General features: G+C 35.0%; 1 protein-coding gene across 21 annotated transcripts in view; it reads left to right on the top strand.

Annotated features, from left to right (window-relative positions):
* The window catches only part of syne2b (spectrin repeat containing, nuclear envelope 2b), a 200,618-nt gene that overhangs the window by 135,933 nt on the left and 38,916 nt on the right, over positions 1 to 25,769 (top strand). For all 21 annotated transcript variants that reach the window (XM_087279586.1, XM_087279597.1, XM_087279588.1 and 18 more), the window contains 18 exons: positions 335 to 484; positions 738 to 902; positions 982 to 1,137; positions 1,480 to 1,620; positions 1,704 to 1,874; positions 3,125 to 3,258; positions 3,469 to 3,664; positions 4,160 to 4,342; positions 4,991 to 5,104; positions 5,191 to 5,345; positions 7,778 to 7,925; positions 8,008 to 8,102; positions 8,408 to 8,639; positions 12,763 to 12,957; positions 16,546 to 16,671; positions 19,177 to 19,332; positions 22,008 to 22,166; positions 22,977 to 23,143. In XM_087279586.1, coding sequence (XP_087135712.1) covers positions 335 to 484; positions 738 to 902; positions 982 to 1,137; positions 1,480 to 1,620; positions 1,704 to 1,874; positions 3,125 to 3,258; positions 3,469 to 3,664; positions 4,160 to 4,342; positions 4,991 to 5,104; positions 5,191 to 5,345; positions 7,778 to 7,925; positions 8,008 to 8,102; positions 8,408 to 8,639; positions 12,763 to 12,957; positions 16,546 to 16,671; positions 19,177 to 19,332; positions 22,008 to 22,166; positions 22,977 to 23,143 — 2,843 coding nt within the window. The remainder of the gene's footprint in view (positions 1 to 334; positions 485 to 737; positions 903 to 981; positions 1,138 to 1,479; positions 1,621 to 1,703; positions 1,875 to 3,124; positions 3,259 to 3,468; positions 3,665 to 4,159; positions 4,343 to 4,990; positions 5,105 to 5,190; positions 5,346 to 7,777; positions 7,926 to 8,007; positions 8,103 to 8,407; positions 8,640 to 12,762; positions 12,958 to 16,545; positions 16,672 to 19,176; positions 19,333 to 22,007; positions 22,167 to 22,976; positions 23,144 to 25,769) is intronic.

Raw genomic sequence — 25,769 nt, 5'->3', positions numbered from 1 at the left:
AAATCCTGTTAGGTTCATGTTCTTCCTTTCGGAGCTCTGAAGGAGAACATCAGGTCATCATAAGTTTATAATGAAGCTCACACATCCACCCAGACGTGATTTTCTGTATGACTCAGCAGCTGATGAAATTTTGTGAGAAATAGAGTCTCTGTGCTTTTCTTCATCCATCATCAGGCCTCTCTTTATACTTTAGCTCTCATCCATTTTTTTTTTTTTTTGATTGCATGTCACCCCTCACCTGGCTCCATGGGTTTCTTTCTTCTTTATTCACTCCACCTGCGTGTGTCTTTCCCACCTGTCTTTATCTCTGTTTCTCTCTCTCTCTCTCTGTCAGAGTGTGCGGCAGAGTCTCTCTCCTGAAGGACTGCTGGCTGATGTGAGTGGCTGGATTACAGGTGCTGAGAGCAGGTTACAGATGAATGAAAGTGAGGGTCACAACATCTGTACTGCATCAGAGCTCACACACCTGCTCAGAGCATATCAGGTACATTTTTTTCATTTATTATCTCTCTATCTGTTGTAAAATTGAAAATAAAATGACCAATAGCATTTATTTCTTTAAATTCTTTTTTATTTGAAGCCGTGAAAATAACAGAGTTTTATATAATGTAGATATTTTATACAGTTGAAGTCAGAATTATTAACCCTCCTAAATTATTATTCTCATTTATAAATAGTAAAAAAAAAAAAGAATAGTTTGGGGTTTACTTAGATTTTTTTTTTTTTTGTCTATTCAGGGGCTGAAGAGAGAGATGGCATGTGAGCAGATGTCTGTTGACTTTATTAATCAGTGTGAGCTCAAGCAGGCGGGCACCAGCAGGTACAAACACACTGCGTTTGCTGAAGGACTGGGACACATCAATCTGCGCTGGCAAACTCTACAGGCGCATCTGAACACACAGGTGACTTTATTAGTCTGTTAATAAAAACATTAGCATAAGTAACCAACACATACTGACATATTTATATTGTATTTCTCAGATCCAACACACTGAAGATCAAATGAGAATATTTGCAGAGCGAGATAACAAACTGCAGCTCCTGCAATGCTGGGTCAAAGGTCAAAAAGAATGGATGCGATTGGCTGAAAGACCCATCAGTCACTCCTTTGCTGAAAAGTGTCTAAAGGACTATGAAGTGAGTCACTCACACACCTGAAAAACACCTTAGATTGTAGTAAAATTTATGGTAACACTTTAGTTTAGGTCACAATTTATTAACTACCAGCTTATTATCTGACTGTTATTAAGATATAAACTGTTCATTAGTAGATTTTATTCTGCATCCCTAATCCTACCCAACTATCCCTCAACTTCTACTTTACTATTAGTAAACAAATAATTAGTAATTAATTACGCTAGAAGTGTTAGTTAATGGCTTATTAATACCTTTAATTGTGACCTAAATTAAACTAAAGTGTTACCGAATTTATTTAGATTGCACTTTTAATGATTTTACGTGTCTTTCTCTCATTTTCAGGAGCTGGGGGAAAAGTTAAAGGCCAAATTCTCTGAAATTGCTGAGATGAGAAAGCTTGCAACTGAGGAAGATGACAGAGATAAAGACTTCCTCTCAAAAGCTAAAAAACTCTCACAATCTTTGACTGACCTCTGTCAGCAGGTATAAAAAACAAAACATTAATTTAAAACAAACTGTTTATGTACTTTTAAAAAGGAGCTTATCAATAAATGCTTCTCTTCTAGAATACAGTCCTTGGAAATATCTTGAAGGACCTGTGTAAGGTGTGGTCTCAGTTTGAGTGTGGGAGGAGTCAGGCAATGGTAAACACAGTGAGGATTGGCCAATCGCTTGAGTACTGCCAAGCCCCTTTGCCCTCCCTCTCTGCCCTTCAGCACAACATTGATAAGCTACAGGTGCTGTATTTCTGATTTATCAAAGTATGACATTTGTGACAATGGACCACACTGAAAATTATATTTATATCTCATTTGAAAGCTGCTTGAATTAATTTACATCAATGTATGTCTTTTTTTAGGATATTAAAATTCTTGGCTATTTGAAAATTTAAAATCTGAGCTTTTAAAAAACTCCACATACTGAAAAAGTCACCTTAAAGGTTGTCCAAATTAAGTTCTTAGCAATGCATATTACTTATCATCAAACATTTATTTTCGATGTAAGTACTGTCAGAAATTTACAAAATATCTTCACTGAACATCATCTTTACTTAATATTCTAATGATTGTTGGCATAAAGCAAAAATTGATCATTTTGACTCTTACAATGTATTTTTTTACAAGTCAGTATGTGGCTTTCCGACAAATCAAACCAACACAGGCTCATTGTGAAAGCGTAGCCCTATGTAAGTTTCTGGAGATTGCGAACTATGTAGCCAAAGCTCTTTAAAATGAACGCTACAGAGCGGTATGAGGCCGTTCCTTTTCTCGCTCACTAGCTGACCACTCACCTCCATGTGGACAACTTCCCGCTCATGCCAGTTTGTCCGTTAGCTCGACATGTGCGTCGGTGAGATGCAGAGCGGAGTTGACCGCGATGACAGGGTTCGAGTTCGGTAAAGAACAGTTCCGGAAAGCCTGTAAGACAAAAACAAAAGCCCAAAAATAAAAAACAATAAAAAAAAACTGGGTGAGAATATGGTAAAATTTGAAAACTTTATTTTTCTGGATTGCTTTTTAAAATACTGCAATTGGGTTTAGGAAAGGGGGTGGGCGGGTCAATCAGTGCTTTTTGGTTGGGCTATTGGTTGGGTTGGGTTTAGGATAGGAGGAGGGCGGGGGATCGGTCAGTTGGTCAGTCTGTGAGTAAGTCGGTCGACAGCAGCCTCTGGTGGGTTTACGTGAGAACAGCAGGCACGAATGGCACTCGCGAGACAAATTTGAGCTCTGGAAAAGTGTACACAGCGGCCTGTGGCAGAACAAAAACAGCAAAAAAATCATAGCTCCTGGGATGTATTTGGCTTTCTCTAGAAATGTACTGTATATAGGGGTATGTAATCGGAATGAGCCTGGGTTGACTATAACTGTGCAAAATACAACTAGTTTTGTGGCTCATTGTCATATTTTATTTGACATTTAATTTGCTTAGGTAATGCATTGGCTTTGCAAGAGATACTTCATCATGATCTATAATCACATGTTTGCAGGTCATAAAAGCCGATACAGAGGAGGTTGACAGGCAGTGGGAGGGTCTTAGCAAGACGATATCAACTCTTATTGGTGGAATTAACCCAGACTCTGGCCAGATATTATTTCAGCAGCTAGAAAAAGAAAAAGCAAGGTTAGACTTCACACATCCAACAATATGTGTCAGCTTTTCTCAATCCCTGCACTCCCAGCATAGTGTAATCCACTTTGCTGTGCACTTGTTGTTGAATTAGAACAAATACCCGACATGAAAAGAGAAACATAAGACAAGTAAAGTACCGGGATTGAGAAACACTGGTCTATGTGAATGTTGAAGCTCTTATATCTGCATGTTGTCCTTTAGGTGGTGTGAGATGAAGGAAAAGGTTAAAGAAACTTTGGAGAGGACACAAAGTCTTCAAAAAGTATGGCAGAGATACTCTGACGTGAGGTGCATTTGCTCAGAGCAGCTCCAGCATCATAGAGAACAGCTCTCCACACACACCAAAACACCCGCTGACCATAAACAACTCGTTCACAGCATCGCAGAGCTGAAGACTGTGAGTACAATGCAAATATCCTGACCGAAGAAAATTTAGAGGAAAAAAAATGAATAGTTGTATTATTTTTTCATCTTAAGCTCTATTATTGGGCATCACACAGGACTGGGTTGAATACATGACATGCTTTAGAGATGTTTTGATGGAGTACATGTTAGTGTCAGAGTAATTCCATCTATATGTAAGAATGAACTGTATCTTAAATCAGTCCTGTCTGCTGCTATCAGGCTTTTCAGTGTGCAAAAATTATTATGGAATTTGTTGCTTAATGTGCAATATACCTGTATCACAAGCCTATTATCATGAAATATTTAATTTTTTATAATTTTATTCCTAACATAATATATTAAAATATATAATATAATATAATATAATAATAAAATAATATAATATAATATAATATAATATAATATAATATAATATAATATAATATAATATAATATAATAATATATTTTGGGTCTCAGTATATCACACATCTTATTGTCTTTGTTTAGGTGTTACAGAAAGGCTCAGAGATGCTACAGACTGATGTGAATGAAATGCTTGAAGCCTCTAAAGATGTGATTGAACAGATGAATGAAGAAGATGCTGTTTTCATCCGATCTGAATGCCGTTTGATCACACGTGGTTACCTGCAGTTAAAACAGACTCTTACAGGACGAATTGAACACATGCAGGTAAGACTCAAATGCAGGACTTTCTTATCTAGTGAAAGTACCGGAACAAATTTTATTAAAATACACATTCTGGTGTTATTTATTTACTCCCTCTCATATCAGTCCGAACACTCTCTTGTACGTTTTTTCATGAGAAACATTGGGCTGAAAAAGCTCTAGAATACACTTTAAATATGAAATTTTTAATAATTTTTATACTTATTTTAACCTGTTTCAAATAAGTATAAAATATTTTATATTTTATATTTAAAGGATATTACAGTAGGTCCAATAGATATTTGCATTCATTTGTTCCAACTGCAGTTGAGTTTATTAATAAGCTTTTTGTCGTATTTTGCTTATGAACATTGGATACTCCTGCAGTTTGAACATGTTTTGATTGGTAACACATTATATACCATTTTATTTGATTACAATTCATTTGAATGTTTATTATTAACTTTAGTTTATTTATTGCTGTGAACCAAATTGCCTCTTGAGGACAATAAAGAAATTCCGATGCAATCCAATCCGAACAAGCTCTAAAAATGACAAAAACATTGAACATTGTGCAATATAGGTATCATAATAATAGTCTGTACATTTCCTGAAACCATAAGCTTCAGTAAATGATGCCTGTTAAAAAAAAAAAAAAACTTGTGTATCCAGGAGGATCTTGAGCAATTTCAAGTATTTGAAAGGTTATTCCAGTCTCTCGAAACACAATTGCAACGGTGGGAAAGCAAACAGAGGATGGACAGCGAACACACAGATATATCTCAGGTGATATTCTCATGCATAACACTATAACATACTTCTATTGAGGAGAATTCTCAGTGTTAAGTTTGTATGTGTTTCCTCATCTACAGTCGGGTCTGATGGAGATCAGTTCTCTGTCTCCTGATCTGGATCTATTAAACACACTCAGCTACAGACTGACCCTGAGTGATCCAATGACGCAGAAACTGCAGAACCTCAACAGAAAGTGGGCACAGGCTTCTGCACACGCTCAGGAGAAGTGCAGGTGATTGACACTTATGAACTTGAGATGCCAGCCATTAATTGCTAATCCATTAGTTGTTGATCATCCTTTAAATTGATACATCTCATTGATGGTCAAGTAAGCAAGCATGCTTTTTATGTGCACCAGACAACTTATCCAAAAGCACTAGAAAATACTGTGCAATTCTGAGTATCTGAGTATTCTTCCGTATAAATACAGATTTCCGTATTTTCCAAGCTCAATGGGGTTACCCCTGTAATTAGTATAAATCTGATTGAATGCTTTGAATTTATGTGTGGCTTTTCCGCTTTCACATTTACATGTCGGATCCACGTGCACTCTATGTACATTGTGCACATTATGCACATTTGTTATTATCCTCTGCAAGTCCTCTGTCTTTATGTTTTAATTTATTCAGTGCTAGAGCCTAGCACCTGAAGTGTAAAACCTGAACGTTTCCTAAGTTTAGATAATATTACAATTTTTTACAAATATTTTTTTATGATTAATTAAAACTACTAAGAATCAGGGGCTAATCTGAAGGAAAGTGAAAGTGATAAACTCTTTTTAGCATGTATGAGATTTTCAGGGTGGAATGTTATATAGTAGGCTACTCAATTAACCTGGACAATATTTTTAAAGATATTTTTATAGTTGACTGACTAGTGCTTCTTAACTTGAAAGCTGCTAGGAAATGCACGCGCCACTTTATACACATGGACAATAAATTGTATGCTTTTCTGGCAAACATTTTATTCACTTTTAAATTTAAAAGCTGCTAGGAAATGCACTTGCCACTTTATACGCAGATTATGTGCACTTTTAATATTGTTGTCACGAACACCAGCGATCGCTGGAATTCACACACAATAGCGTAAGGACTACAAATCCGCCATTTTTGGACTACAACTCCATACATGCACTCCGCTCACACACATGTTCCTCATCCTTCCTGATTGCACTTGCACCACCGGAGGATAGTCAAGGACTAATTACACACACTATTTTGAGCAGCATCAGCTGTGGGAGTCTAATCAGTGGAGATTTGGAGCAGGTTTGTGTGTGTGTGTGTGTGCTGCATGACTGAATATGTAGTACATAAATGGCCGATTTGTAGTCTATTAGCGATCTGCAGCTACTAGATCGCTGGTGATCATGACAATTGTATTGTTACTCCTTTTATGACTAATTATTGTTGCAATTTTACCTTTTTATCTCTTGTTATTATTGTTGTTGTTGTTTTAGACAAATAGGACTGCACTGAAGGGAAGGGCAAACATAGATTTCATTGTATTTTGTACAATGACAATAAAGATTCTGATTCTGTTTATTTATTTTGTGGAATAAAGACTAGTAAATTACAAGAAAATTTATATTTTGTGGACACAAGAGAACTTACCAAGTTAGTAGCGCCATCTAGCGGCAGCGCAAGGATCTTTACCGACATTGAACCTATTAAATGTTACTTCGGGGACCATTGATCTGCTAAACATTCAAACTGATAAAACAAAAAATGAAACTGAAATTGTGTGGTCAATATCAAATATTAATAATTTTTAGAATTATTATTTCTATTATTATTCATTAATTTTCTTTTCAGCTTAGTCCCTTTATTAATCCGTTGTCGCCACAGCAGAATAAACCACCAACATATCTAGCCTGTTTTACTAAGCGAATGCCCTTCTAGCCGCAACCCATCACTGGGAATTTCTATTATTATTTATAAACACACACCCACAAAAAATATTATAAATAATTATATTTTTTTGTGGGTGTGTGTTTTTAAATAGTAAATAATAATAGAAATTCACAGTGATATATATATATTTATTTATATATTTATATATATATATATATATATATATATATATATATATATATATATATATATATATATATATATATATATATATATATATATATATATATATATATACATACAGTACAGTAGGTAGTGGCACAGTAGGTAGTGCTGTCGCCTCACAGCAAGAAGATCACTGGTTTGAGCCTCAGCTGGGTCAGTTGGCGTTTCTGTGTGGAGTTCTCCCTGCGTTCGCGTGGGTTTCCCCCACAACCCAAAGAAATGTAGTGTAGGTAAATTGGGTTGGCTAAATTATCCATAGTGTATGTGTGTGAATGAGTGTGTATGAAAGTTTCCCAGAGATGGGTTGCAGCTGGAAGGGCATCTGCTGCGTAAAACATATGCTGTACAAGTTGGCGGTTTATTCAGCTGTAGCGACCCCAGATTAATAAAGGGACTAAGCCAAAAAGAAAATGAAGAAGAAAATGCGATCTGTCCCTTTTTCACCGTAGTGAAATATTTCTGAATATCTGAATTAAACGGTTTCTAAAATGAAAAAAAAACTCTTCATAATATGATAAATATACTGTTTACAATATACTGTATTGTGTCCAATTCACAAGGTAATGTGTGTTTATTTGTATTTATTTAGTGAGTTGCAGGCAGCTTCTCTTCAGCAGCAGAGTTTTGAGCAGAGATGTGAAAGCTGGCTGGCTTTCCTTCAGCGCATGGAGGACAGTTTGGCTGTAGAAATCGCATCAAATTACACTGGACTTAGAGAACAACAACGCACACACCAGGTACAACTGTCAACTCAACCATAAATGCCAAAAACCTGGATGATAGTTCTTATGAAAGTCTTTGTTTCATTGTCTCTTTTAGTGTTTTCAGGCGGAGTTGTGTTTAGGCCATCAGATCCTTCACTCTGTGATCAGTGAATCTCTCCTGCTTCTGCAGAAGGGAGATGTGGAGGACAGGTAATGAGTCTCTGCATGCTTTTTTTCTAAATCTGTGTGTTTTGTTTAATTGTATTTTGTTTGAGATCTGCTTGTGACATACAGTACTGTTAAAAGATATGGGGTCAGTGTGATCTCTTTTTAATGAAATAAATAATTGAATTCAGCACAGATGCATTACATTGATTTGCAGGGTAAAAAATTATAATGCTCCAAATATTTATATTTAAGTGAAGGCTATTCTTATTATATTTTTTATTTTAAATTTGATTGCATTCTTAAATATGCATTTGTAGTTCTACTAACCACCCAACGTGTTCCCTCAGGAGTGACTTCCTGTTAAAACTGGCCCAGCTGAGAGAGCACTGGCAAGGGGCCGTGCAGAGAGCAGCTCAACGGCGTGCTCTAGTGGAGGGGCTCATACAGCACTGGCATCTTTATAGACACACGATGCAGAAACTCCGAAAACTCCTCACACTCTCACACACACTCCTGTCGCCAGCAGGTCCCACGCATTGTAGTGTCCTGCAGCTGCGCCTCATGCTGGATGATCTGAAGGTAACACCATTTTTGTTAATAGTTAGACATTGCTGTTATCCAAGCTGAAGCTAATGTTAGTCAATCTTTATTTACATTATCAGCATGATTTTATTTGTGTTTTTGATAACATCTTTGAAAGATGTTATTTGAGGGAAAAAAACCCATAATACTCTGAAATATTATTATGATTTAAAATGACTGTATTATTGCTGTATTATTATATTTTACAGTGTCATTTAATACAGTGATGGCAAAGGTCAATTTTGAACTGTCATTATTCCAATTTTTGGTCTAAATGTTTTATTTTCATGGTCTCTTTAACACATTTTGTTGATTTTACATTACGTTGCAATGAGTGTTAGGGAAAGTTACTTTTGAAAGTAGTGCATCGACAGTATCGAGTTACTCCTCAAAAAAGTAACTACACTAAAAGATTCAATTAGTCGTGACAACATAGTTTTTAGGTCATTGTAACTTATTAAACTAAGTTAATCATAGTCTAACGTAATTTTATAAGTTATGCAAGCTGTTTTGAGTCAGTTTAACATAATATATGTTCAATAGACTCATAAGGTTAATTTGATTCAACTTAGAAATTTAGGGCAACCAAGATTTTTTTACAGTGTATTTGCTTACTTATTTTTATATTAATGCATTGTTACAGTACTTTTAGGTTATTTTTGTGTTACTATTTATTACCTGGCTGAGGCTTTATCCCTTTCAGAACTTCTTTTTTTTATAGAGGAGCTCTGCAATTAACAATGCACTGTATAACCTACTGTACACCTTCATTTACCTTTAAAAAAACACTTAAAAACATATACAAGTACAGTATATGTTAGAGGATAATGTTATCTGAGAACTTTCTGACTCATGAGCTATACATGCCATATTTACAGATTAATGAAAGTTGAAAGCAATGTGTTTGCCACCGTCAGTCCCTTTTCTCAGTCTCTTTTCTTTTTTATTTGATGCTTTCAAAATAACAAACACATTCTGTCTTTTATGCTTGATTCATTGTGAATACTTCACTTTTAATTCAGCAATATATTTTTGAATAGCTAATTAATTAAAATAAAAAGTAACTCACATTACATTTTCAAAAAAGTAACTCATATGTTATTACTTATTTTTTAAAAGTAATGCATTACTTTACTCGTTACTTTAATGTGTTACTTACTCGTTACGGAAAGTAATCATATTACATAACTCGTGTTACTTGTAATGCATTACCCCCAACACTGATTGCATTTACATGCCAACTAATTCTCATTTGAGTATTAGTATACTGTAAGGTTAGGGTAAGTTAACGCAGGGGTTTTCAAACTGGGGGCCGCAAAGAAATTTTTGATCAATGAGCCCACATGGATGAATTTTGTGTCTCGCATCATTCTGAAGGTTAATATATTTTTATTATAATTTGAGCTCAAAAGTACTGCAAAAATGAAGCTTTATACTTATGTCATTTAAATGCAGTTGACGCTTTCGTGACACAGGAAAAGAAGCGCAGGGGCCCGCCTCCGTGGACGCGGACTTTTATTGAATAAGCGCTTCTGGCCAGGCGCTTCCTGACTGTGATTTTTGGCGCTTGTCTGCTTCACCTGACGGCGTTTACCTTTCACTTACGCTTACCTCTTTTACGCTAAACAACTAAATGAATGCTCAGGTTTGACTGACTATATTTCAGTTAAAATACATGATCAATAAGAACATTATCGGTTGCTGAAAGCACTTCCCTGTTTATGGCTTGCGTTCCTAAGTAACCGATCAGCTGGGTGCTGCGGAGTGCGCGCCTCTCTGCGCAGGCTTCACTCATAGGGAACAAATAGCATTTTAAAGACACGGCACAACATTGCACCTCGTCCATAGCGCGACAGGCTTTACACTTTGCATTGTACAAATATCAGACGGTCCTCTTTGCAGCATGGCAAACAAACATATTAAAATTGTAAAGCAAAAAGTGCTGCAATAACAATGAATGAAGCTGTCATCACATCAGCGAGTGCTCAGTTTCACTCCTGTTACACTATAGTGACAACTGGATGAGCTCTGCAGTGGACCTCTTACTCACATTGGTTCATGATTAAAAAAAACTAAATTGTATACACACTGAGTAAAACCACTATAGCCTTTAAAAATTATAATGTATCTATTTGTGTTATGTTATAGGGCTAATAATTATTAAATATTAATGTATTAGTGCTCTGTATTTAATGGAGCTCAACATACCTGATCAAATTTTAATACTCTGAATATAAATGCATTTTTGTTCCACTTTTTCCCATATTTGTTTGTGTAACTAATTTAAATGTAATGTTCAGTATTATTATTAATAGAACAAACTGGTATGAACATTTTAAAGTCAGCAAAGCTTCTAAAATTATGCAAAGTAAAACTTGTGGCTCTTTGAACTTGAATACCCAATTCTAGATCGCATTTAGGAAATTATTTTTTTATCAGTGTAAGTCACGATTGTCGACCTGAGTAAATTATGATGTGCACAAAAAAAAAAGGAATAAAAATAAACAAAACACACTGAACCACTACAGCCTCCATTGTAGTATTGCTAGTTACAACAGTACAGTTAACTGTTAACAGGCTGATGAATGACAAAACTCTTTAAAACTTTAAAGCTTTAAATCTTTAGATACATTTAGAGTCTCAGCTGTAAGGGTAAATACAGAAGAGTCTAGCTGTGCATAGGCTGAAAAAAAGCATAAAAATGGCATAAAAACTGTGTAAAGTGACGACTTGTACACAAAATATAGCTTGTTGGAATAATCCAGTGAGAGCAGACCACAATGAGTACTGCGCATCAAGATTTGATCAATAGATTGAAGCACTAAAACCATGTCACTCAACTAACATCTTACAAAAATTAATCCAGATAATGAATAATATAAATTTATTGAATAATATATAATAATATAAATGTATTGAATAATACAATTTTAAAAAAATTAAGTACAGTTGTTAATTTGAGGGGGTGGCGTCATTTTTATTTTTGGGGGGTCCCCAAAAGAATTCACCCTACACAAAGGGGCCCTCAGCTAAAAAAGTTTGAAAACCCCTGAGTTAACGTGTACTTGCAAAATTTCTTATAGTCAGGAGAATGTCTGTTGGTGGAGTAGTTGTGTCAGCAGATTATTTACAATAAAAGTGATACATAATTTTCTGTATTTTTTGAGGAAGTCCTGTTTTAATAGAAATTTCTAAATAAAAGCATTAATTTACAGGACAAATCTTTGATAATCGTCTTTAATATAATTTGTTTACTGTAATTTATTTCCTGTGATTTACTGTCATTTATTTTACAGCCATTTACTGTAAATTTTGATAAATTGTATGCTGAATAAAGTATCAGTTTTTAAAAATATTTCTTAAAACATTTGAACAAATCTACACCTTAAACACTTCAAATATTGCAAATCTCTTTGTATCCAGTTTACACACTAAATTTTGCTGCATTTTTTTCAGAGAATTTATTTTTTGAAAGGTGTATTTCTATGTAAATAAAATTTGACATCTATTTAATTTATTCAGGCTATGGTACAATAATTCATTCATTTCCATCAGCTTAGTCCTTTTATCCATCAGGGATCGCAGCAGCGTAATGAACCACAGACTTATTCACAAAATGTTTTACACAGTGGATACCCTTCCAGCTGCAACCCAGTGCTGGAAAGCACCCATACACACTCATGCATACATACACTACAGGCATTTTAGTTTATCAATTGCCCTATAGCGCATGTCTTTGGACTGTAGGGGAAACCAGAGCACCCAGAGGAAACCCACACGAACACGGGGAGAACAGGCAAACTCCATACAGAAATGCCAACTAACCCAGCCGGGTCTTAAACCAGTGACCTTTTTCCTGTGAAGCGACAGTGGTAACCATTGAGCCACCGTGCCACCCACATTAAAATAATGTATTTTGTTTTATGTTTTTTTTTTATCAAGATAAATAATTGATTTATTCTACATATTGTTCGATAATAGCTGCCAATCATGCCAGAAATGTTACCTTGCAAATGTATTTGACAAAATCCCATTTTATTTTTATCTCTCTCTCTCTCTCTCTTGTGTCCTCTTCATTCTCTCCCTCCTCTGTGTGTGTGTGTGTGTGTCCTGTGTAAAGCGAACAGAGCTGTTGTTTCAAAGGTCAGTCTCTGCATATCTGTGTGTGATGGAGGTGGGCAGACAGCTGTTCTCAGTGAGCGACTTGCAGACACAGACGCAGATGCAGACAGACCTGGCTGCTTTGCAGGAGGACTGGGAGCAATGCCAGTGCATGGTGGGAAAGAGAAAGACTCTCACTTCTGACATCATAAAGGTAAGATGGATTGATCGGGTGTGAAATGGCAACTTTGCTTGAAATCGCTCTGTGTTTTATTGCCTAGTTCTGTAAACAGGCTGTTAGGTTTACAAGCTAGACTTATTCGACGATGTCAGCAGTGTTGAAGAATCTTGATCCTTATGTTGAAGGTCAAAGGTCATTTAGGAAATCCATAAAGTCACATAAGAGTGTTTTTCTGTGATTAAACCCAGCAATATGAGGAGACTTTAAATTGTTCTCTTCTAAACCTGTATGTGTTTAATAGTCATCAAGTCATTGACATTTTTTATAGACAATTAGCCCCTTCCACACAGTGATACCGGTAAATATCCGGAAAATTTCCGGAACTACTTTACCGGTATATTCAAAAAAACGCTGTTCACACAGGCGAGGACGTTACGGAATTTTTCCGGAAAAGAGCATTCACACATCCATTCCAAAATACCGGTAAATTCTGACATCATTCACCAGAAATGACCTCTAAACGGCTGCGCTTGTGTTTGTAAACATTTGACTACATTTCAAACTCTTCATGGATGGATCAGTATTAAGTACAACTCCAAATGAAAACATAGGGAAACACTTTCGCATGTCGAGATGTTCATGATATGTGTGTGTGTGCTGGCGCTATGGGCGCTCACGGGCACACGCAAAGCTTGAAGGTAAACAAACAACGGATTATCATAAACATTTTATCGATAATTATTTACACAGCATTAAGAAAGAACATAGAAACATTATCTGACTAACGTCTAGCAGCTAAAGGTGTCTGGAAAAAATATTCAAAGGCTTTTATTCTCATGAACCGCGCGCACGTGAATGCGTCTGACTGTTCTGATTGGCTAAAGCAGGTGTCTCATGTCAGCCCGTTCTAGACGTGGACGCGCTTATTACGGCAATCTTCCTTCTGCATTCACACAGCGCAGCATTCCGGCAAATTACCGGTAATGTTACAACTTCTCTTTCCGGAAAATAGCCAGAACAAATTTACCGGTATTTTCAAAAAGGGCCTGTTCACATATACAACCTTTCCGGAAAATTGCCGGTAATTTTCCGGAAAGGTCTGTATGTGTGAAAGGGGCTAATATCTACATATTTTCTCTCCTCAAATGTAAAATATTATAGAAATATCTCTCTTTGGGAGAAGTCTTTATAAAAAGATTTCATAACATTCCTAACCAGTAATCACAAACAACTTAAAAAGTATTTTCTGGATTTCAGATAGCATTCTTATCAGCATAATGAGCATATCAGCATTTATGAGGGCAAACTTTATATACGATTGTATAGCTTGTACAGCCTTTGACTTTGTTATGATTTGTTTTGATGAAAATAGCATGGACACGCAGATGAACACCCATTCAAACACAGTTACAGTAACTGTTCGCCCCTATACACAGTATGCCCATCTAAATGTATTTTAAGTTCACCTGGAATCAACTCTGCCATCACGCAGTGCAAAATGTTTTAGAGAAACACATGATGCTGGATTGGGTCTGTTTATGTGTGCGTGCGTGTGGTATAATTAGATTCTGCATTATGGTGGTTTTGTGCAGGATTGAGTCCAGCTGAGTTTGACCTACATTCCTTCTGATTCCACAGCTGGACTAATCCAGATCAGACCTTTATACACACTAATACACATACACGCACTTTCATTTGAATATCAGTGTTCCTGACCTCAGAAGTCCTTATGCTGTTCAGTCAGTCTATTTGTTTGTCTTTCAAACTAACTTACTAACTGACTGACTGTTTTTCTTTATTTCTCTCTGAATGTCTATCTATCTGTCTGTCTGTCTGTCTGTCTGTCTGTCTGTCTGTCTGTCTTTCTGTCTCTGTCTGTCTATCTACCTACCTACCTACCTGTTTATCAGTTCATCCATCCATCCATCCGTCCGTCCGTCCGTCCGTCCGTCCGTCCGTCCGTCTGTCTGTCTGTCTATCAGTTCATCCATCCATCCATCCATCCATCCATCCATCCATCCATCCATCCGTCCATCAGTCCGTCTATCTATCTATCTATCTATCTATCTATCTATCTATCTATCTATCTATCTATCTATCTATCTATCTATCTATCTATCTATCTATCTATCTATCTATCTATCTATCTATCTATCTATCTGTCTATCTATCTGTCTGTCTGTCTGTCTGTCTGTCTGTCTATCTACCTACCTGTTTGTCAGTCCATCCATCCATCCATCCATCCATCAGTCCGTCTATCTATCTATCTATCTATCTATCTATCTATCTATCTATCTATCTATCTATCTATCTATCTATCTATCTATCTATCTATCTATCTATCTATCTATCTATCTATCTATCTATCTATCTATCTATCTATCTATCTATCTATCTATCTATCTATCTATCTATCTATCTATCATGTCTGTCTGTCTGTCTGTCTGTCTATCTGTCTTTCCGTCCGTCCGTCCATCTGTTCATCTATCTATCCATCCATGTATATGTCAGATTGTCTGTCTGTTCAATCGTTCGTCCATCCATCCGTCCGTCTGTCTGTCTGTCTGTCTGTCTGTCTGTCTGTCTGTCTGTCTATCTATCTATCTATCTATCTATCTATCTATCTATCTATCTATCTATCTATCTATCTATCTATCTATCTATCTATCATGTCTGTCTGTCTGTCTGTCCGTCCGTCCATCTGTTCGTCTATCTATCCATCCATGTCTATGTCAAGTTTGTCTGTCTGTTCATCCATCCATCCATCCATCCATCTATCTCTCTTATCTGTCTGTCTGTTTATCCGCCTGTTCATCCATCCATGTGTCTATCTTTCTGTAAGTTGTTATAAATGATGTTAAACTGTTTCTCATCTATAATTAACCTTAATTGCAACTTAGATATTATGAACACTTACAGCAGAAAACATAGTCAGTGTATGTGAGTGTGTTTGTGTGCACTTCATGTGCTTAAGGGTTTACAGTAAACCCTGTCTGGGGATTTACAGCTCTTGTTGTCTGTCTCAGCCTTTTTTTATATCTCTCTTTCTCTCTCCCAGTGCATTGTTTGTCGTCATGTCTCATTTATCACCTTATAAAGTGAATGTCAGAGCACTGCAGCTCTTTGGCATGCTCTTGATGTTTTCTCTGCAGTATGTGTTTTTGTAATAGAGTTTTACACACTGTATATGTTAGCTGCAATTTGTGTGTACACATGGGTTTGATGCAGCTCTCTCTCTCTCTCTCTCTCTCTCTCTCTCAGTACAGTAGAGTATTGAGTATAGAGCATGTACTGTAGGTCAGTGTGTGTTGTGATAACCTCAGACTCATATGTGTTTGTGTATGCACGTGTTTTCATAGCCTGCAGTGTTGTCTTAACTTTTTTTCTGAGCTGAGGCAACAGTCTGATGTAGTGCCGATCCATGCAAGCGTAGACATCATATATAGGGACACCTGCCCATATGTTTGTCTATACAAAAATACTTAATGTACAATTAAGCTCTCAGTGTTTTCTCTGCATTGTGTATGGCTTTCTTCGACTAATAGCCTAAAGAAAGAGGCTTACAGATCAGATATTACACATGATAACAGCCTCTCATATGATTTTAAATGTATTTTGCAGAAGTGGGAGACCTGTGAGACCCGACTAGCTGATCAAACCCAGCATCTAGAGGAGCTACAATCTAGACTAAAGCAGTCGATCCCAGATCAGCAGGAGGAGATGGAAGAGGAACGACTCCTTGTGAAGGTAAACTACTGCACTGTAAAAAAAAAAAATTATATATATATATATATATATATATATATATATATATATATATATATATATATATATATATATATATTGTGATTTTCATTGTATATATCTGCAAAATGTTGTGGTAAAAAAGAAGATATTTAGTTAACAGTGAAATGTCTTTCAGAGTATACTTCTCTTTGACGGCATGTGTGAACACAGTTTTATCTTTATTTAGTGCCTGTGCTTTTTCTCTCCAAAGCATTTAGGAGAAAAAATAGATAATTCGTCACCTTAGCGCCCCACTAGTGCTGATATACAGCCATAGTACACTGCTACGAATGCAGAACATCTATATACAACAGTTCGACGGCACAATCTTGTACATAAAAAAGAAAATCAAACACAGAGAGTCTAAAACACTTTTGTGTTAGGAACTACTTTCTTCCGCCATTCATTCACATCCGCAGCTGACATCAGAACAGCAGAAGCCGTTACTAATTCACCAACGTCACTTTAGAGCTAGCTTTTGAATGATTTTCTATAGCGTAATGTGAAGCGGCGCTTCTGGTGTGTAACCCCCTTAAGCTGATGACAAAACAGCAAATTTTGCTCACATTTTAAGATTAAAAGGCTGAACGTGACATAAAATGGCATCTGTCTACAGAGATTTCTCACCAGACTGCTGTTGTGTTTGTGATAAGGAGGGACAAGGCTGAATCCTGCTTCTTATTCGCAGCTTCTTATTGACTATCCATTCCACCTTAAAAACCACCGGCTTCCGTTTTTTAGCTTTTTATCCGTGCTCAAGTGAACACACCGAGCAAGGGCTTATTATGCTGTTCTGGAGCCATCTTGTGGATAGACAATGTCAACCATCTTTGGCCGCCGACGAGCTCTCAGAAATTTTAAATATTTTAAAATAGCCACTATTTTTGCAAATAAACTGCATAGTTGCAATCTAAACAACTACATTCTTGACTTAAAAAGCCTCAAAAATATATTTTGTTGTTTAACCGCAGTAATATTTGTCAAACTGTAGTATCTGCTTGTTGCTGGCTGTATGTGGGCTTAGTAAAACACATAGGGTAAAGAGGCTGTACGGATGCTGATAATACTTAAATATATCACGGCTATCAGCCAATAAGATTCAAAATCCAGACAGAACTGTTGTATAAATGTATTATTATTTTTTTTTTATATATATATTACATTCCCAGTAATGTAAACTTTTTTTCATCGAAATGTTTGGATCATTTTAGTATTTTTTACTAATTCTTATTTTGTTTGTGAAATGTTTTGGAGACTTGTGGACAACCTGCTTTTTAATGAATTAGGTATAACCTGCTTTTAATGTTTTTGTACATGTGCGAAATAGATTTTAGTTCAGTTTAGTTTAGTTTAGTTTTCATCATTACTGGATTATGAATATTATATTACAAAAAAAAAAAAAAATATATATATATATATTGTTTATATAAACATAAAAAATACTGTGTTTAAGTCAAATTCTTAACACTTAAACTATACCTGTCATATATTTTACACTACAAAAAAAAAAATTCCACATAATTCATTTATGTTGTGCCAACACAAATTGGTTGTTAACTTAACACTTGTAACAAACATATGTGGATTGAACATAAAATAATTAAGTTGTCCCAATGAAATCTCAAGAATTGTGTTGCTTCAGCTAGTTTTAATTAAGTAGTTTGAACGAGTTAAAAAAAAATTTTTTTGAGTGTATGGTAACATTTCAGATGTCATAGAAGACATTTTGGTCCCATTTGTTAAAAATCTACTTTCTGAATGCTACTTTATGGCTTCCTTACAACCACGGGGGTTTGTTTTTGGTTATCAGTATAATATAAACACATAAGCAATGTTATAAACTATCAATTTTAGCATATCATTAGCATGGTATATTGACACTATATCAGTTCAGAGATGTAAAATACATTTAGAAACAGACTTATAGTGAAGTATTTTTATGAAGTTCCAGAAACCACAACATCAATGTCAGTGTTTTAAAACTCCATTGTTTTACTTTCTTTCTGTATGTGCTTTTTTCACTTCTTGTACTGTTGGCTCATTTATTACCATAACAATCTTCCTGGAGTGAACTGGGGATAAAGAATTGCTCGCTTAGTGATTTTTACTCGTATAGAGCAATACAGCCACAATAAAGTACAGTAATAAAAATAACTTGAACAATTTAGTGAACTTAAAAGCATCTTAAATGACAGTTAGCATTTAGCATGTGCCGCTATATCACACATACCAGCTTTTTTTCTATTTTGCAAAATACTTTGGATTTCCCTTCCATTCCTGCAAAAGGCTTGTTCAGCTGTGATCCTCCTCCTCCTCTTCTCTCCCCTCCCCCTTCGTCCCATGGGCTTTAATCTTGTTGGGCCAGAGGGTGAGAGAGGGAGAGAGAGATTGTGTGAGTCATTGCTGGGACGTGTGTCAGTGTTTTCTGAGAACGTGTGTGTGACGGCGGTGTGTTATGTTATGCAGGAGGTTCAGGATTGTTTAGAGGACTGGGCCGTCAGTCTCTCCGAGCTCAGCACCATGAAGACGGACCTGTCCCAGTACATCCTGACCGATGACGTCCTCCTTCTGCAGGAGCAAGTGGAGCATCTGCACTGCCAGTGGGAAGAGCTCTGCCTCAAAGTAAGATACTCACAGACATGCTTAACATCCAATTCTGGGGTTTATACTGTTTGTCAGGTTAGTTCCTGCTGTGTTAAGTGTTTAAAATGTAAAATTCTGTCATTATTTACTCACTCTTTATTTATTTCAAACCTTTATTACCTTCTTTTTTTCTGTTGAACACAAAAGAAGATATTTTGAAGAATGTTGGAAACCTGTAACCATTACTTTCTGGTCTACTATGGAAGTTAATGGTTACAGGTTGTCTGCTTTCTTCAAAATATCTTGTTTAGTGTTCAAGAGAAGAAAGAAGCTCAGAAAGGTATTAGGAGCACTAGAGAGAGAGTAAATAATAACTAAATTTTCATTATGGGAGGAATTATACCTTTAAGTAAGTCAATGTATGGGAAAAATTTATTTTAAAAGTTGTTTTTCATAAATTTTGATAAGTAAAATAAGCAATGGTGGCTTACAGTAGGAGGAAACAGTGGAAATATTAAGCCTGCAGGCATGTGTAAACATTGATAGCTGTTTGTATTTCATTGAGCTAACTGATCAATCTTGCTCTGTGTGAGCAGCTGAAGGAAACAGTCATAGAGAAATAGTTACTATTTGTGTTTAGTTAAAGTTGCACAAGAATGACCTGCTTAGAAACCACTGCTTTTTAACACAGTTTCCACATATAATGACAGATTTATCACTTTATCACTATAGTCGTTTTCTAAAAACAGAAGCCAAGCCTTTTTACCCTTTAAACATCTTGTATATATCTGCTGGTATATTTTGCCGTCTTTAACCTTTTTTTTTTTAAACATTTGACCCAAACTATAAACATAATCACACACATACAGCGCTTTCATAGGTATTCCAGCAATTTTAACTCATGGCAACCCACTATCTACACCTAAGAACCAGATTTTATACTTTAAACATTTTACCTTTTAATCATTTTGTATTATAGAGATATATTCGGCATTTTTAACCCTTTATTTACTTTTGACCGAAACAATCCCACAGAGACAGCTTATTCATAGGTATTTCAACTATTTTAAACAATGACAACACTTTTACCTTTTAATCATTATGTGTATTTTTTTTTTGTTATATTTGTCAATTTTAACCTTTTTTTTTTACTTTTGACCCAAACTATAATTCTAATCACACACAGACAGCACTTTCACAGGTATTCCAGCTATATCTAAGATCCAGATTTAATACATTAAACATTTTACCTTTTAATCATCATAGAGTTATATTTGTCAATTTTAACCCTCTTTTTTTTCTTTTGACCAAAACTATAATCCTAATCACACACAGACAGCACTTTTAAACAATGGTAACACACCATCTAAGCCAACAGAACCAGATGTTTGGTTTTGTTTGATGTTTTTTTTATTATTTCTTATCGATTCAGCCATTCCTGTGAGCTTTTTTAGTGCACTATGTTATTCTGGTGACTGATTTGTGTATTGATTTACTTCCTGAAGGTCTTGCTGCTGTTTTTAATGAATATGGTTGGCTGGAGTCTCTTGGGCTCATCTTTTGGTGGTCTTGTTTGAGTTTTGGGGTGGGTGCAGGTCTTTGACGCCGAAGCGAGGGAGCAGATGGTGGAGAGTGAAGAACACAGACGCACCAGTGAATAGAAGCAGGAGTCTGTAGCTCTTTGTTTTGGAAATCACCCTCAGTGTGTGTCTGTCACGCTGGAGTGTGTCTGTCGGGGGTGTGCACGGAGGTGTTGTCTAATAACAATGAAGTGCACATGTGGCAGCTGTTATAGTTTGAATTTGAAAACTTTGTAGTGACAAGGCTTGTAGAGATGTTTTGACTGGAGGTTTGGTTCTTTAATAACATTTGAAGGCAATATGTTACACTACTGGAATATTCTGCTTCTTTGTATTTTAGAATTAGAGTAGTTTATTAACAGTGCATTATTTATCTTCATGAGTTTGTTGTAAATGAGATTAAGGCTTAAATTATTAACTTTTCAGTATTCAAAATGTTTTGATCACTTAATTGAAGTGGATTTCAGGTATATTGACGCTAATTCGTTTTTTTTTAATAAGTTTAATGTATAAGGTTTAGATGAACAGATATTTGAGCTGCAAACCAGAAAGGATTAAAAACATATACAAAAATATATTTTATATATTTATATTAAAATATATATTTTTATTTATAATTGAAATTATAATCATAACAATTGAGCATTCATCCACAAAAACTGACAAATTTCATTACATTTCTCATTACATTATTTGATATTTATGTTTTATTTACAGTAAAAACATTCACAAAATAAAAACATTCATCAATACAGTGTTTTTATTTTTTAATTTTTTTTATTTTTATTTATTTTATTATTTAATTAATATTTAAATTGGTATAAAAATGTATCTGTAAATAAAATCATTTGAATGTTTCTAAGAATTATATGCATAAGTCAGAACGCATAAATAAATAAATAAATAAATAAATAAATAAATAAATAAATAAATAAATAAATAAATAAATGTAATTATTATTTTATTTTCAATTTCATTTTCTTCAACCAAAATATTATTTGTATTTTTTTCATTATTATTTATTCATTTGTGTATTTGTTTATTTATTTGAAAATAAATGTTTGAAAATCAAAGTAAGAATCCCTGTCTAAAGTACTGACATGTCTTTTATGTATTATCTGTGTACGTGTGCAGGTGTCTATGCGTAAGCAGGAGATTGCAGACCGACTGAATGCCTGGATCATTTTTAATGAGAAGAATCGGGAGCTGTGTGAATGGCTGACACAGATGGAAAACAAGGTGGCGCATAGTGCTGAGCTCAGCATCGAGGAGATGGTGGAGAAACTCAAGAAGGTGAGACAAACGTGTTCAATCACTCAGCCAAAAACACCTCAGATACACTTTACTCTATGATCCAGCATTTTGACTTATCTTGCTAAACCTAAAAAGCAGATTTTTCATATTTATTTGCCAACTTTCCCTGTGCGGCCTAATATTTTAAGCAAGCAAACAACGAGTGTCTGACCAATCAACTCTCAACCTGTTCCTTTAGGAATTACTTTATAAAGAAATACATTTCTTGTTCACTTAAAACTTCTTCACAACAAAAAAAGTAATTCTAAAAATCCACATCTCTAATAATAAGAATCTAACTTTATTCTTATTCATAATTCTTTTAAACAACATTTTCCAGGTGATAGAGGATTAAAAACATTAAAGGGTTAGTTCACCCAAAAATGAAAAGTTACTCACAATTTACTCACACTCAAGTGGTTACAAACATTTATGAGTTTCTTTATTCTGTTGAACACAAAGGAAGATATTTTGAAGAAAGCTGAAAATCCTTGACTTTCACAGAAGGAAAAACAGGTACAATGCAAGTCAATGGTTACAGGTTTCCAACATTTTTCAAAATATCTTTTTTTGCAACTAACAAAAATAAAAAAAAACTCAAACAGGTTTAAAGGGTGAGTAAATGATGACATAATTTTAATTTTTGAGTGACCTATCCTTTTAACAGCCAATCAGCTCATTTGTAATAACAGAAATGCTCATAATACTGTTCAATGTTATGGAGGCTAATATTGCAATAATTATGTTCGTTTATAATTACCATTCTTGTTGTGAATCTGCCTTTTCACTCAAATGTTCACTCATATGCAGGACTGCATGGAGGAGATCAATCTCTTCAGTGAGAATAAAACACATCTGAAACAGCTAGGAGAACAACTCATCACTGCTAGCAATAAGGCTAAAGAAACGGAAATCAATGACAAGATCAAGGACATCAATGACCGCTGGCAGCATCTGTTCGATCACATCGAGGCCAGGTAAGACCTAAAATTTAATATAGTGCTTAATGTTACTGTATTATCAATACTGATAGAATATTCCCATAAACAGTCAAATAATATTTAGTGGATTTTCACTCTGACATATGCGAGCTGCTGGCAGAGGACTATCCTATATCCTGTTTCCACCTATTTGCCTAAAAAGGGGTTTTCTAAGAAATATTTCTGTTTTGACCTGGTTTTAACATGTTGAAAGACATTACTTTTGATCTTTTTATAAATTTAGATTAATTTTTTAATGCTTTACATCACTTCAGAGTGACGACTTGTGTGAGGCATGTAATTAAATCAAAGGACAACAGAGTTTCCACTGGTCAAGGAATTTCTGGAAAACTAAAACATTTTAAAGGGTCTGTTTGAGACGTTGAAAGTCGGGGAATAATTGTTTTTTCATGAAATAGTCATTAATAAGTCATTAAATATCAGGAACTTTTGTTTGTTGATTAAAATTTTAGTCTCCATTTATAATTTTTCTATACTGTATTATGTTTTCATCACATTGTTTCACACTTTTACCTATTGTTTAGGTTATTTTTAAGCAATTCTCACCCTTTCCCTTTCTTCTGAGGGCAGTCACCAAGCTGTACTTGTTAACTAAGGCAAACATGCCAAAATAACTTCAAAGACTGTTTTTATAATTTCTTTTCAGATAATGAGGTAAATTATCCAATATTGCCCTTATAATGGCTATTCAAATCATTAAAAATGGAATTCAAGATCAGACCGTTTTAATACTAAACAAAGCACAATAACATCTTGTTTTTTGTCATGGAAATGAGGCTTTTAGTCAGTGAAAGTCAGGGAGTTTGGCATTTGAGTGGGAACAAGTTACTTTTTTATGATTTAACAAATCTGGATGGCAACTACATTTTAATCATAGTCTATGTGCACTGGTAATGCATGATGCAGAAAAAATACACACTTGGTTTCAGCATGTTTTCTCACTACATGTCCTATAACTATTAAATGTTTTAATACAGTTGAAGACAAAACTGAATTGAATTGAACTGCAACTTGACAGATTTTAAACAACCTGTACAAAAATACAAGTGTCCCATACATTTTGAAATAAAACCATTGAGGATAAAAACACAATAAAGCCCTGTGCTTGTTTCCGATGTGGTCCTCACTGTTAAAAAAAAAAAGTATGGCTTAAAGTAAAGTTACTGAAATGTATACAACAAACAGTACCTTGACATTTTTAAGCAGGAACAAAACTATTTACAATACAATAAAAAAAAAATCATCATCATCCACCATGCAGACTAACTATAATCATCAACCATCTTTTGATCGCTTTTTTGAACCTCAAGTCTTTTGTTTTAGCGAATGATTTGCCTTCCTTTGAAATTTTAATTGAAGTACAGTTTAACCAAGCAAAGACATCTTTTACAGTATTTCCTTATATTTTATACATTTTCCTTCTGAATAAAGTCTAATTTCTTTCAGTTTGGCTCTAATAAACAAAAAAAAACTCGAAGTCTGAACTGCTAAATTCTAAAACTGCTAAGGTCAATATTATTAGCCCCCTTAAAATGCTTTTTTTCAATTATGTACTGAACAAAGCCTTTAAATTGCCCTTTAAGCTGAATACTATAGTATCTCTGCAAAATAATTAAAATATTATGTACTGCCATCGGGGCAAAGACAAAAGAAATAAGTTATTAGAAATGAGTTATTAAAACTATTGTTTAAAATGTGCTTTCTGAACAGAACTATTTAAAAAAGATGTTGTCTTCAGCTGCATAAGGACATAAAGGAGGTGGTCTTCTGTGGCAGTTTAAATGCATTTGACTGCATTTAAAAAGAAATCAAGTTGAATTTGACATTTATTTTTAACAAAGGAAGTGGTTGAAAACGGACAAGCTTAAAAGTCCTATATTTACACCTATGTTTACCGTGGTGATTGTATTGATGAATATGCATCTTAATACCTCGTGTAATCAGGGCCCAAGCTTCATCTGAGTCAACACAGATACAAATGTGGACATTAATCTGACATTGATCCGATTCATCTCAGCCACCCTTTATTAGACAGCGAGGAAGTGCAGTTTGTCTTATTCGCTGCAGTGTAAACATCAGCTCTACTGACAGAAGGGGATTTAGATGCGTACGTGCACGTGGCATCAGTTCAGATGGGCGTTATCAGGGTGGAGCCTGTGAAAGGGGCTGGTTTTTCCAGCTCTTCCTATGATTGACAGCTCTATGATTAGACAGATGGTGGCTGGAGCTTCAGTCCCACTGATGACCAGCTTGTTGGTTTTTTTTCCCCAAGTGTGCCCTTTCTCAGGTCTTTGGTTGCAAATCTCTGGATTTGTAATAAAATGCATTCAGTGCTTTTTCACCTCACAATACAAATTCTGTTCATTTATTCTAACCCTTTTAATATTTAAATATTCTTGTGCGCAAATGAAGATATTTTTAATGAAATGAAAGTCTTCATTGAATATCTGTTGGCCTGAAACAAAAAAATCCATATGAACTTAGCAGTTTAATCCAAGTCTTCTGAAGAGACACAATTGCTTTATATGATGAGCAGAAGTAGTTAGACTTCTGTTTGGTTATAAAAAGCATGTCAGTATAAGAGTTTATTTTGAAAAAAAAA

The sequence above is a fragment of the Danio rerio genome, chromosome 13 (genome assembly GCF_052040795.2).
Source record: "Danio rerio strain M-AB ecotype USA chromosome 13, GRCz13ab, whole genome shotgun sequence".
Classification (NCBI taxonomy): Eukaryota; Metazoa; Chordata; class Actinopteri; order Cypriniformes; family Danionidae; genus Danio; species Danio rerio.
Note: the sequence above shows the minus strand (reverse complement) of the source record. Positions and strands in the feature narration are given on the sequence as shown.